Source organism: Microcaecilia unicolor, unplaced genomic scaffold (genome assembly GCF_901765095.1).
Source record: "Microcaecilia unicolor unplaced genomic scaffold, aMicUni1.1, whole genome shotgun sequence".
Lineage (NCBI taxonomy): Eukaryota > Metazoa > Chordata > Amphibia > Gymnophiona > Siphonopidae > Microcaecilia > Microcaecilia unicolor.
In genome coordinates, this window is record NW_021963832.1 from 34,584 (window position 1) to 47,809 (window position 13,226).

At 43.6% G+C, this 13,226-nt stretch overlaps 1 protein-coding gene across 1 annotated transcript in view; it reads left to right on the plus strand.

The window, feature by feature from the left end:
- Window positions 1-5,821, plus strand: part of LOC115459672 (kynurenine--oxoglutarate transaminase 1-like) — a gene marked incomplete at its 5' end in the record, with an annotated part of 36,660 nt that extends 30,839 nt beyond the window's left edge. The window contains 2 exon segments of the mRNA XM_030189480.1: window positions 1,421-1,462; window positions 5,735-5,821. Coding sequence (XP_030045340.1) covers window positions 1,421-1,462; window positions 5,735-5,821 — 129 coding nt within the window.
- Between the last annotated feature and the right edge of the window lie 7,405 nt (window positions 5,822-13,226).

The following is a 13,226-nucleotide window of genomic DNA, read 5'->3' on the forward strand; positions in this document are numbered from 1 at the left end:
GGGCCTTCAAGACATAATTATTTTTTTTTTTAATGTTTAAATATTTTATTAACCATCATCACAATACAACAATGTAAACTTATTCATTTTCCCCACGTTTCCCCCCCCCTTTCCCCCTCCCCTCCCTCCTCCCCTCCCAGCTCTATTTCAACTGTCCTTATTGGGTTAATCGCTGAAATCGAGACCACAGTTCAGAAGATGGGTTGTACCTTCCCATTCTTTTGTCCATTAGCTGCTCCAGTTCCCCGACCAGGGAAAGTTTCAGAGTCCAGTCCAGCTCTGAGGGAGCCATCTGTTTCTTCCAGTGCATTGCAATGACACTCTTAGCGCTGTTAAACAAATCCTCTTACGGCGTCTTTGCCATTTAGTTCCTCTTCTGTTACCGAGACCCAAAAGACACCATTGCGGAGTGCATTGGAACGGCTTATTCGTGCTTTCTGAAATTTTTGTCGTTACAGTTTTCCAAAATGGTTGTAGAGTCCGGCACGACCACCAAATATGCAAGAAAGTCCCCTCCTCATCTCCACACCTCCAACACAGTGGGGATGCAGAGGAAAACATAGCATGTATTCGATGCGGGGTATAATACCACCGCAACAATATCTTAAAGGCAATTTTAACAACACACAATTCGAAGCTTTTTTGGCTTCTACTACTATAGCCTTCCACTCATTTACTGTAAACTCCCGTTGCAGATCCTGTTCCCATTTTATCATATAAGCACATTTCTCAAAAGATCTACCTCTAATCAATTTGTACAACTAGATATAACTCTTCTCATTTTCCCCAATGATCCCCACAAATTTTCAAGTTCCTCATATTCTTCCAGGTCCCTCCTCAACCACCCTTGTTGGCTCATATAATGCTTGACTTGTATATAAAAATAAGTATCTCCCGCACCTCCCCCACACTGTTCCCGGATCTCCTCTAACGGTCTTAGCTCCCCGTCATCCAGGAGATCCCTGAAACAAATCATCCCTCCTCTTCCCACCACCCTGCAACCTGGTGACCCATTCCCACTTGAAAAGTCGGTTCCCCACCTATACCTGCCAGTGTGGAAGTTTTCCTCTTCAGCCAGAACCTTGTTCTGAAAGAAGCCCACAAGGTCAACAGATGGTTCACAAATGGGTTTGTTGTCATTTGACCGTATACCCTCGGTTCTATTGAAGCCCATATAACCGACTTCAACTTATAACCCTGCACCATCTCTTGGTCTAAACTAGCCACCACCGATGGAGCCTCCTGACTCCATGCCACTACAAACTTTACCTGTGCAGCCCAAAAATACCATTCCAAATTGGGCACCCCCCTTCCCCCCAGGTCTACCGACTTCCACATCAATTTCCTGTGTATTCTCGGAGCTTTACCCCCCCATATAAATTTCATAATCTCCCCCTGAAGCTTATTATTTCCCTTTTAGGTACCTGTATGGGCAAAGTCTGGAACAGGAACAAAATCCGGGGTAAGATATTCATTCGTACTGTGGCTATTCTCCCCCACCAGGATAGCCATTTACCCTGCCATCCCGCCATATCTCTATGTACTTGTTGAAACAACGGCCCATAATTTAGTGGATATAGCTGATTCAACTCAGAGGGTATCTGGACCCCTAAGTATTTGATATTTCCCTTCTTTAGTCGAAATGAGAACCCCTGGAGCACTTCTACCAGTCGACCATATGGGATTGACACCCCCAGAACTTCAGACTTGTCATAATTTATCTTAAAACCTGAAATCCTACCAAATTGATTGAGCTCTTTCACCAAGTTTGGTAAAGTCGTCAGGGGACTCGTGACAAAAACAGAATATCATCAGCAAATAATGCCAGCTTATGTTCCCTGCCCGCTACTACGATCCCTTTTATGTCACCCATCTCCCTTATCCTCTGCGCCAGCTGTTCAGTCGATATCGCAAATAACAAGGGAGATAGTGGGCAGCCTTGCCTCGTACCTCTCCCTACTTAAATGCATTGGAATACCCCCCGTTTACCTTGATCCGCTCCGAGGGTCCTTCATATAACCTTTGCAACCATCCTATCAACCCCTCTCCAAAACCCAGATGCCTCAGTACCTCCCATAGATAGGGCCACTCCACCCTATCAAAGGCTTTTTCAGCATCTGTGCTTAGCAAAGCCATAGGTCGACCCTTCTGTTGAGTCTCCCAGATAATATGCAGTGTACGACATATATTATCGGCTACTTGTCTCCCCGCCACAAACCCTGATTGATCTGGGTGGATTAATTTGGGCAATACCCCCTAATCTGTTCGCAAGGACCTTGGAGAGAATCTTAACATCCAAATTAATTAATGAAATTGGTCTATAGGACCCACATGCGGAAGGATCTTTGCCTGGTTTCAGTATAAGCGATATACCAGCTTGATGCATACTAGAAGGGAGGGAGCTGCCTTGAAAACAAGCATTGCCCACCCTTACCAACAACAGCCCTACCTCCCCAGCAAAGATTTTATAAAACTTTGCAGAATATCCATCTACTCCTGGGGCCTTCCCTCCTTTAAGCCCTTTTATAACCTGCCTAATTTCCTCCAACCTGGTAGTAATTAGGCACCGCTGAGTGCTGACCAGTTACTGCTGGGTTACCATGGGAGCCCTTATAGCCACCTCAATGGCTGGTGGTAAGTTCTTCCCGCTGCATGTCCATGCTGTAAGACTTATCTTGCCACATGGCTGCTTTTTTTTTTTTTGGGGGGGGGGTCATTTTACCCACTGCAGTAAAAAAGGCCCTGGCGCATGGGAAAAATGGCCCCCCCACCGCTACCGCAGGGCCCTTTTTCCTGCAGCTTACTAAAGACCCCTTAGTTCTTGATGTACCAAAATGAGTATATGGGAGAATCCTTTTTCATTGTTTTTTTTTTTTGTACTTTTTATTTATGCATATTTTCCAACAATATCAAGTATACATTTATCTATATCTTGAAAAAAAAAAATCACAGAAACAAATTGAAAGAAAAAAACCCCCTACCAAACAGAAAAAAAATATATATACTAATTGCATAGCCCACAATAATGACAGGGGTCAAGCAAGGAAAAAATATCATAGATCCAAGAAAGAAATGAACTAACAACCAAGAGCAGCACATTGACCTACAGCCGGTCATGCTAAACCTTAGGAAGGTGTATCGGAGTTAATAATGACACCGATTTCTTCTCTAGCCACAATAAAGTCTATTAGTTGTTTAGACTCAAAAAAAGAAAATAATTATCCCCCCCCCCCCTTACTAAGCCACTCCAGCGGCTGCTATGGGCTAGTCCCGACACAGCCGATTAGTAAACAGAGGGTTAGTCTGATACAAAATACAACACTTGTAATTTCAAAATAAATGCGGCACCTAAGGCCAGGACCCTTGGCCTAAAGGCCAAGAATTCCTTCCTACATTTCTGTGTCACTTGGCACAAATCAGGAAATATACGAGTAGTAGAGCCAAGAAACTGTTCATTAAGATGTTGGAAATAAAGCTTTAAAGAATACTTTCTATAATACTCCAATGTGAGGATTACTAAGGGGTCCTCAGGAGCTTAACCGAGATTGGATAGCGGGGCTGGAGGTTGAGAGGCGGGGATAGTGCGGGGCAGACTTATACGGTCTGTGCCAGAGCCAGTGGTGGGAGGCGGGACTGGAGGTTGGGAGGCAGGGATAGCGCTGGGCAGACTTATGGTCTGTGCCAGAGCCGGTGGTGGGAGGCGGGGATAGTGCTGGGCAGACTTATACGGTCTGTGCCAGAGCCGGTGGTTGGGAGGCGGGGCTGGTGGTTGGGAGGGGGGCTAGTGCTGGGCAGATACGGTCTGTGCCCTGAAGAGCACAGGTACAAATCAAAGTAGGGTATACACAAAAGTAGCACACATGAGTTGTCTTGTTGGGCAGACTGGATGGACCTTGCAGGTCTTTTTCTGCCGTCATCTACTATGTTACTATGTAAATGAAAGGGGGCCGCTAGCTTTTCACAATCCTCGCGAGATAACTTGGGCAACCAAAGAGAGCACAATTCCTTTCTAATTTCACCTCCCTCCACCCCAATAGTGCTAGTTATATAGTGTACTATAAAATCTCAAAAATTGATCCCTAATATTTCTATCCTTATAAAGTATGTGATCCCCCTGCTCTTTAATTTTGGTAATCAGCGAGTCCCGTTGATGGTGTCTCAAACAATTAGCCAGCATCTTCCCGACTTATTGCCAAATTCAAAAAACTTATGCTGGAGACGTTTCCTCAGGAACTCCACCCGTTCAACCTGTATTTGATCCAAGGCCGCCCTCCATTTACGTACCTCCCGCAACTCCTCTCCTAACCCCCCTTCCTGATGCTTACGCTCCCAGTAGGCTAGCCTCTCCTGGCTTCCAGTTCTTTTGCCTCGCGTTCTCGTTTTTTCCGGGCGCCCCATTTAATTAAGTGACCCCGTACCACCGCCTTTAAGGCATCCCAGAGTGTTCCCTCCGATACCACCCCCATGTCATTCATACTACAGTAATCTTGAATTACCTTGCGTAAATCCTCACATACCTGTTTATCGCCCAAAATTCCCTCATTAAGCCTCCAAAATCTCTGTTTATCCTCTTCTCCCAACCCCTTCAAGTCAAGTTCCACTGGGGCATGGTCAGTGACTGAGATAGACCCCACATCTGCATCCACAACATGTTCCCATAAGACACGGCTACACCAAATCATATCGATTCGTGTATATGAGTTCTGAGAGTGAGAAAAAAATGTATATGCCTTCTGGGTCGGATGTTTAAGTCGCCAAACCTCTAGGAGATCTAATCTCGAGGCCAGTGCCCTCAAACTCCGAGCATAAGGCTTGTGTACTGTAATGTGTCCCTTAGAGTGATCCATAGATGTATTCCATAAATTAAAATCTCCCCCCATAATCATCCCACCTCTTTGAAATTGAAGAAGCTCCTCCCTTATATGCTCAAAGAACTCTCCCTGTCCTGAATTAGGTGCATAGATATTCACAATTGTCACAGATTTCCCATATAAGAGCCCTCTGATCGCTAAACAGCGCCCCAATTCATCTCTATAAATGTCATCAGTTACAAATGGAATCCCTTTCCGAATATAAATGACTAGACCGCCCACCTTTCCCCCTCTTTTATCAAAGTGTGCAATACATTCACTGTAAGCCCTCTGATGTAATAAATGTGCCTCTCGGCGCCTAATATGTGTCTCCTGCAGCAGGACTATATCCCATCTACCTCTGTAACTCCCGATACACCAAATTTCTCTTCCTCTGCGAATTTAACCCGTTCACATTCCTAGTTCCCAACCTCAACCCTTTCCCTCCCTGCACCCCCCTCCCTCCCCCTATTGCTGAGCGGTACCATTTGCCGCCAGCCTAATACTGTAAGGAAATAACCCCTCGCCAGAGCTGGCACCCCCTTCTCCCCCTCTGTTTTCCCCCCCTCCCCCCAAATTCGTATTCCTCTCCCTCCACTCCACCTTTCCCAAACTCATTACATTATAACAGTGTAATAGACATCCATTCTCTGAACTCATAACAGAAGAAAACTATTGCAAACCCTGTCTGGCAACCCTCCAGGGCTGCTCAACAACCTATAACTGTGGTGAACTAAAACCAGTAGTGTCTCATACTTTCCTTCAGGGTACTCTGTCCATTTCTGGCCTGTGGGAGCCCGGCCCTTTACGAGAACCCGCCTTTTGCCATGACGATCCTCTCTTCTCGGTTGCTGCTTTTCCTGGTTTTCCTGTATCTCCTTCAGGAGGCAAATTTTTACAGCCTAGCTCCTTCAGCACTTTCCACGCTTCAGCCAGCGAGGTCACCCGCCTCGTTTGGCCCTCTACTGTAAGCTGCAAGCCAAATGGGAAAACCCATCTGTACCTGTATTTAGCCTGTTGAAGAAACTTGGTCAAGTCCCGAAACTCACGTCTTCGTTGCAGCGTGCCCAGGGCCAGGTCTTGAAATACTAGCACTGTTTGATTGTGGGGAAACCCACAATCGTGCCTTACGCCAGACCAGATCTTTAGTCTTATAATCCTTAAAGCATGCCACTATATCTCTGGGCTGCTTATCTCTTCAGGGTCCCAGGCTTCTGTGTACCCCATCAAATTGTATCTCAGTCCCATCTCCAAGCATGTGCTCGTCTCCTTCAGATGCCAGGATAAAGGCACAAATTGCTTTTACCACCTTAGTACAGTCCATATTTTGGTCCGTTTCTGAGACCCCCTTGAATCTTAAATTATTTCTTCTGGATCTATTTTCTAAGTCCTCAAGATCCAGCTGCATTTTATCTTTCTCTGCACGCAGAGAGCCAATCTCATTTTTCAACTCCAAGATGTCCTCCACATGCTCCAGTGCTTCCTCAGCCTGTTCCACCCTGCTGCCAATTTCCCTCACCTCTTTCTGGATGTCCACCACTGCATCCTTGATTGTTTTCCTCACTGCTGCCATTTCAGCTTTAAGCGCTTTAAACCAGCGCGTTACCTCCTGCTTTGTGAGTTCATTTTCACTTTCTTGCTGCTCCATCAGCCCCTCCGTATCAGAGCCCGAGTCCACGTCCACCATTTTGTCTCACGCCTTGCGCGGGGTGCGACTCGATGTTGCCGCTCCGTCCCGCTGATCGGCGCTATATTTAATTTTCTCTAGGCGCTTTCGGGTCGCCATCAATCTCCGGACTCTGACCGCCTAAATTCGCGATCGCGGTTTCGCTGGGGGAAAATCGCTGCTTTCACTGCTGCCCCGACGGAGCTCAAACATCAAGCGGCCATCTCCGACGGTGACGTCACTTCCTCTCCCTTCAAGACATAATTTTAAATTTAGCCCTATATTGTACTAGTAGCCAGTGAAGATTTTGCAAAAATGGTGTGATGTGGTCACGTCACTTACAACCTTCTACTAGTCTTGCTGCAGCATTCTGTATCAATTGGAGCTGGTTCAGACCCTTTGTAGTCAGACCAGTGTAGAGGGCATTACAATAATCCAGTCTTGATGATGATATGGCAGGCATAACTGAGACAAGAGTTGCCTTTTCAATGTAAGGAGGGAGGCAGCGTAGTTGTTGTAAATGACGGAAGCAGTTCTTGAAGGTTGCTTCCATTGCGTAGCTTCCTATTATTCCAGAACCTGTGGGATAGTTGTGTCCATCAACCAGCAGGTGGAGATAGAGAACTGAGCTGAGACCAATCTCTCTTAGCATCCAGTCCAGCTCCTTAGTATTTTCTGTCTCCAGCAGGTGGATAGAAACACTTTGTAGCCTCTGGTTCTGATGCTTTGCTCCTGGTCCAGTTGGTCACTAGTTGAGCTTTGTGGGTGGCTTAAGTCTGCAGGTCATATCTGGAGGTCTTCAGATCCCTGTCTCTGGTGCTCCGGGAATTTACTTCTTCCCTCCCTTCACCTCTCCCGTTTCCTGTGGAACTCTCGTTTTGCAACACACCAACTTTAAAAAAAAGAAGAAGGAAAGAGGTTTGTTGGAGAGCATGGGACAGAGTTCTTGATGGCTGTTGCATTGTCACTTAGGGTCAGAGCATCAGGCTGTCTTGTCAGGATCCCTTTCTTTGCTTTTCAGAGGTAGGGGGTCTCACTGCACATGATTCCTTCCTTTCTTCTTAAAGTGGTATCAGAATTTCATCTCAGCCAATCTGTGGAGCTTCTTTCACAGACAAGACAAAGAGGCTCAGTATTTTACCTTGAAGTTTCTCGATCAGTCCTCATTTGATGTGTGGATGTCATGAGTGAGTTTCACAAATGAAACAGACTGTTTGTGCTTTTTGGTAAGCATAGATTTGGCCTCATGGCTTCCAAGCTCACAATTGCTAGATAGCTGAAGGAGACTATCACGTCAGCTTATTTGCTTGTGGAGAAGCAGGCTCCTCATGCCTTGTGGGCTCATTCGACGATGCATACAGTGACATCCTGGGCAAAGACTAACCTAACCTTACTGTCTCCGGCAGATATTTGCAAAGTGGCAATGTGGTCGACGCTGCATACCCATGCCAAGCACTACAGGGTGTGAACGTTACGGCACGCTTGGAAGACAGTTTTGGGGCTTCAGTCGTCAGGGCAGCGGTGCCAGGATCCCACCCACTCTAGGGATTGCTTTTAGTGAGAAGCTACATAATAGAGAAATTAGGTCTTAACTGATAATTTTCTTTCCATTAGTCCTTCGCAGTATTCCAGAGATCCGCCTGAGGTTTCTGAGCTGTTTAGCCGGGGCAAAGTAATAGGTGAAATAACAACTGTCACCTTACATGTTGCTTCCTGCATATCTTTTGCTCTCTATAAGTTGTCCAGAGATAAGAGTGGTCCACACATGTTTTCTTGTCTGGTTAGAATTATGTTAGTGAGTTGTTTAAATTGTGTTTATTCTGAGTTTCTCCGTACTGCTTGTCTAAGTAAATACTGAGGAGTGGTCTAGGTGCTAAGAGAGATATTTCTCGGTTCAGTTTCCATTTCTCTATCTGCACCTTCTGGTTGATGGTCACAACCATCCCACAGGTTCTGGAATAGTGGGAAGGACTAATGGGAAGAAAATTCAGGTAAGAACATAAGAATAGCCATACTGGATCAGACCAATGGTCCATGTAGCCCAGTATCCTGCTTTCAGCAGTGGCCAATCCAAGTCACAAGTACTTGGCAGAAACCCAATTAATAGCATCATTCCCTGCTACCAATCCCAGGTCAAGCAGTGGCTTCCCGCATGTCCATCTCAACAAACCATGGACTTTTCCTCCAGGAATTTGTCCGAACCTTTTTTTTAAACCCAGATACGCCAACAGCTGTTACCTCATCCTCCGTCAACGAGTTATAGAGCTTAACTATTCTTTGAGCGAAAAAATATTCCTCCTATTTGTTTTAAAAGTATTTCCATGTAATTTCATTGAGTGTCCCCTGGGCCTTGTACTTTTTGAAAGAGTGAAAAATCTATTCACTTCTACCCATTCCACACCACTCAGGATTTTATAGACCTCAATCATATCCCCTCTCAGCTGTCTCTTTTCCAAGCTGAAGAACCCTAACCTTTTTAAGCCTTTCCTCATACGGGAGGAGTTCCATCCCTCTATTGTTTTTGTAGTTCTTTTGAACCTTTTCTAATTCTGCTATATCTTTTTTGAGACATGGCAACCAGAATTGAACACAATACACAAGGTGAGGTCACACAGTGGAGCAATACAGAGACAATATAATATTCTAGTTTATTTTGCATCCCTTTCTTAATTCCTAGCAACCTGTTTGCTTTTTTGGCCGCCACCTCACACTGGGCAGAAGATTTCAGTGTATTGTCTATAATCCTGCTTATAATCGAAAGAGAAAAACGCCTATATTGCGACCCAAATCGGGAGATGGGCATCTTTCTCCCGTGGGCGCCCAAATCGGTATAATCGAAAGCCGATTTTGGGCGTTTCCAACTGCAATCCGTCAGAAACGGTAAAGTAGACGGGGGCGTGTCGGAGGCGTGGTGAAGGCTGAACTGGGGCGTGGTTATCGGCCGAGGAGAGATGGGCATCTTTAGCTGATAATCGAAAAAAAAAAAAGGCGTTTTTACTGCGATTTTGGGTCACTTTTTTGGACCCTTTTTTTTTTTCACAAACAAGTCCCAAAAAAGTGCCCCAACTGCCCAGATGACCACTGGAGGGAATCGGGGATGACCTCCCCGGACTCCCCCAGTGGTCACTAACCCCCTCCCACCAAAAAACCCCACTTTACAAACTTTTTTTCCAGCCTCTATGCCAGCCTCAAATGCCGTACCCACCTCCATGACAACAGAATGTGTTCTATCCTGTGACAGCCTTTCCCTGGTTCTGATGTGGCTCTGGGTGAGTGTGACACCTTTTCTGTTATGCGCACTGCAGAGTCACATCAGCAATGCATTGTGGGGGTGTAGGGTATTGGGCTCCGTGATTCCACTAGCTTGTGGCAAATGCTCACGATGTTGGTAGTTGGTAGGCTCTGCTCCCATGGTACTTTTCCCCCCCTGCTTACTGGGTCAGAGTGTGCCCTGTTTTGTTTCCGGTAGTCCATGAGGTAGTGGCCATTTTTGTAAGCCAGTTTTAGATCCATTTCACGTGTTAGCCACGTTACAGAACTTAGTTCTTACCTTGAATGTGGCTGAAAGAGAGCATTGTACACCATTCTGCCAGCTCTGACCTACTGCTCATCTCAGTACCAGGGAGACTCGTTGCCAGTGGGGCACAACCTCTGATCTGTAGTTAACTGTGAGTAAGCGTGCTTATTCCAATAAAGGACGTTTTCAGAGAGATTAGTCTTCAGGTGTCAACTGGTGTGCCAATGTTATATAGCAGCAACAAGTCCTAGAGGCCTGCGTGTATGCAGGTCCCTGGAGCACTTTTAGTGGGTACCGCAGTGCACTTCAGCCAGGTGGACCCAGGCCCATCCCCCCTGATGGGGAGAAATGATAAAATAGACTTTTACTTCAGCAGATTTAGCCCATACGCAGCAGAGCTTTAGAAGTGTTAACTCCCATTTTTTTTTCTCTCTCTTTCACACAGACTCTTGAATAAAAGATTCAATTACTCTCTCTTCTTTTACTTCCAAACAAAAAATGATGTTTACTTACAGTTTCTTCAGATAACTATTTACATCATACTTGCAGTAGACATGGTAAAACTACTGAATACAAAAATTCTGTCAGTTGGTTATCATACAGCTTGAAGAGAGATTGTTAACACCATTTATGCTGACACAGACTGACTCACTCTCAGAGCAACTAGAGTGACTCGGACACACTCACAAGACATTACACTATATCCAATGACATCATAGCTCATAGAATTGTTGACAGTTAATGCATGCAGCACTTGTCTTTCACATATTCCTACATACCCCTTCACATGCATTATTGTCCAACAATTCAATTCTTATATATTTATTTATATACATACAGTCCTAGCTTTTCTCGTAGATTTTCAAAATTTCTTACAGCTAGCGGTTTCATCAAGATATCAGCAATCATTTGGTCAGTTTGTTTATATTGCAAACTTATTACTCCTTGCCTTGACAATTCTCTGACATTATGGAATTTTGTTGCAATATGTTTTGTTCTAGACTGTACCCTGTCATTTATTGACAACCTTATACAGCTTTGATTGTCTTCAAAAATCTGTATCGGTCTCTGCTGTTCTATACCAAAATCTGTACACAGTTTTTCTATCCACATTAGTTCACGACATGCTTCAGACACAGCAACATATTCTGCTTCTGTGGATGATAAACTTACAATGGTTGTTTATGACTTGCCCATGAAATAGATGTTTTACATACATAAACACATATGCACTTGTGGATTTGTAATCTGAATGATCTCCAGCCCAATCAGAATCACAGTAACAAATCAATTTCTGATTACTATTTACCGGAATCACCAATTTACAGTCAATTGTACCTTTCAAATATCTTACCACTCTTTTTACAGCAGTCCAGTCAGTCTTAGTAGGCTTGTTCACTCTTCTACTTAAAATTCCTACAGCATTCGCTATATCAACTCTGTAAGTGGTAGTTAGATACAAAAGTTTTCCTATTGCAGATCTGTATAGAATGTTATCTGGTAATGGTTCCCTTTCAGTTTCATCCCTCTGAAAATCTGTGGTCATAGGTGAACCTACTGAGTGTGCTTCCTGCATACCCATACTTTCAATAAGATCATTAATCTTTTGTTTCTGACTTATTAAATAAGAACCATCTTTTTTCAATATTCATACCTAAATAGTATGACACATTTCCAAGTTCAGTTATTTCAACATTCTGATTTAAACACTTTACAATGTCTTTATACTCTTTTTCACTTTCACTTGCTATAAGCAAATCATCTACAAATGCTAAAATGTACACACAATGACCTTCCTTTTGTCTAGTATACAAGCATTTATCACTTCTCCTTGCTTAAAATCTAAATCAGTTAACATTTCATGCATTTTCTCATTCCAGCATTTTGCACTTTGCTTTAAACCATATAAACCTTTGTTCAGTTTACACACTAAATGACTGTTATTTGTATCTATGAAACCTTCTGGTTGTTTCATATACAAGTCTTCAGATATCTCCATGAAGAAATGCTGTTTTAACATCTATGTGTTTCACTTGCATTTTCTTTGATTCAGCTATGCTTAGGAGAGTTCTGATTGTTGTGTGTTTCACTACTGGTGCAAATACTTCATCATAATCTTCACCATATTTTTGAAGATAACCTTTTGCTACCAGTCTGGCTTTATATCTTTCTACTTGTCCTTGTGCATTTCTTTTCAACTTAAATACCCACTTGCATCCTATGGCCTTTTTGCCATGGGGTAATTCAGTTAAGTTCCATGTTTTGTTTTTATGCAACGCGTCGATTTCATCTTGTGCAGCTTTTTTCCATTCTTCTGCTTCTTTTTCAGACATTTGATCAATTTCATCCCAAGTTAAAGGTTCTTGTGCATCATCAGAAGTTGTTAATAAGATAGTCTTTGGGGTGGATTACCTCGATTTTCTCTGGATGAGCGTCTGACATTTTGTTGGTCTGACCTCTCCGTGTCATCTGAGATCGAGATTCTATCTCCAATCATTTCCCCTTCATCAGTGGTACTGTCTTCAGTATAAACACTTTCTGTATCTATTTCATTTTCCTGTTCCTCATTAGAATAGAAAAATATTATCAGACAATTCTGGTATGTTAGTGTTATAATCACCGGGATATTGATTATTGGTTTCTTTTCATATTCTGGATGATAAGGTTCATTTGGAATTTTCCAGTCTTTATCAATTTTTTATTTTCATCAAAATATGTGATGTGTTTTACACCAACAAATCCAGTGTTTAGATTCAGAATTCTATAACCTTTGTGACCTGAATCATAGCCCACTAGCATTCCTTTTTCTGTTGTGGAATCCAGCTTATGTCTCTTCTGTTTCGGCACATGAGCATATGCTGTACTTCCAAATATTCTTATATGTGACAGATTTGGCTTTTTACTATGCCACATTTCATGTGGGGTGCGATCAGTCCCTTTTGTAGGTAGTCTGTTCTGTAGGTATACTGCTGTGAGAATTGCTTCTCCCCATAATCTCTTTGGAAGATTACTATCAGATAGCATACATCTTGTCATTTCTACAAGCGATCTGAACTTTCTTTCAGCTACAGAATTTTGTTCTGGTGTATATGCAACTGTCTTTATGTGCTGAATACCTTCTGTTCTAGAAATGTTTGTATGGTATGTGAAGTAAACTCACCACCGTTGTCAGTCTGTAGAATCTTTGGTTTTT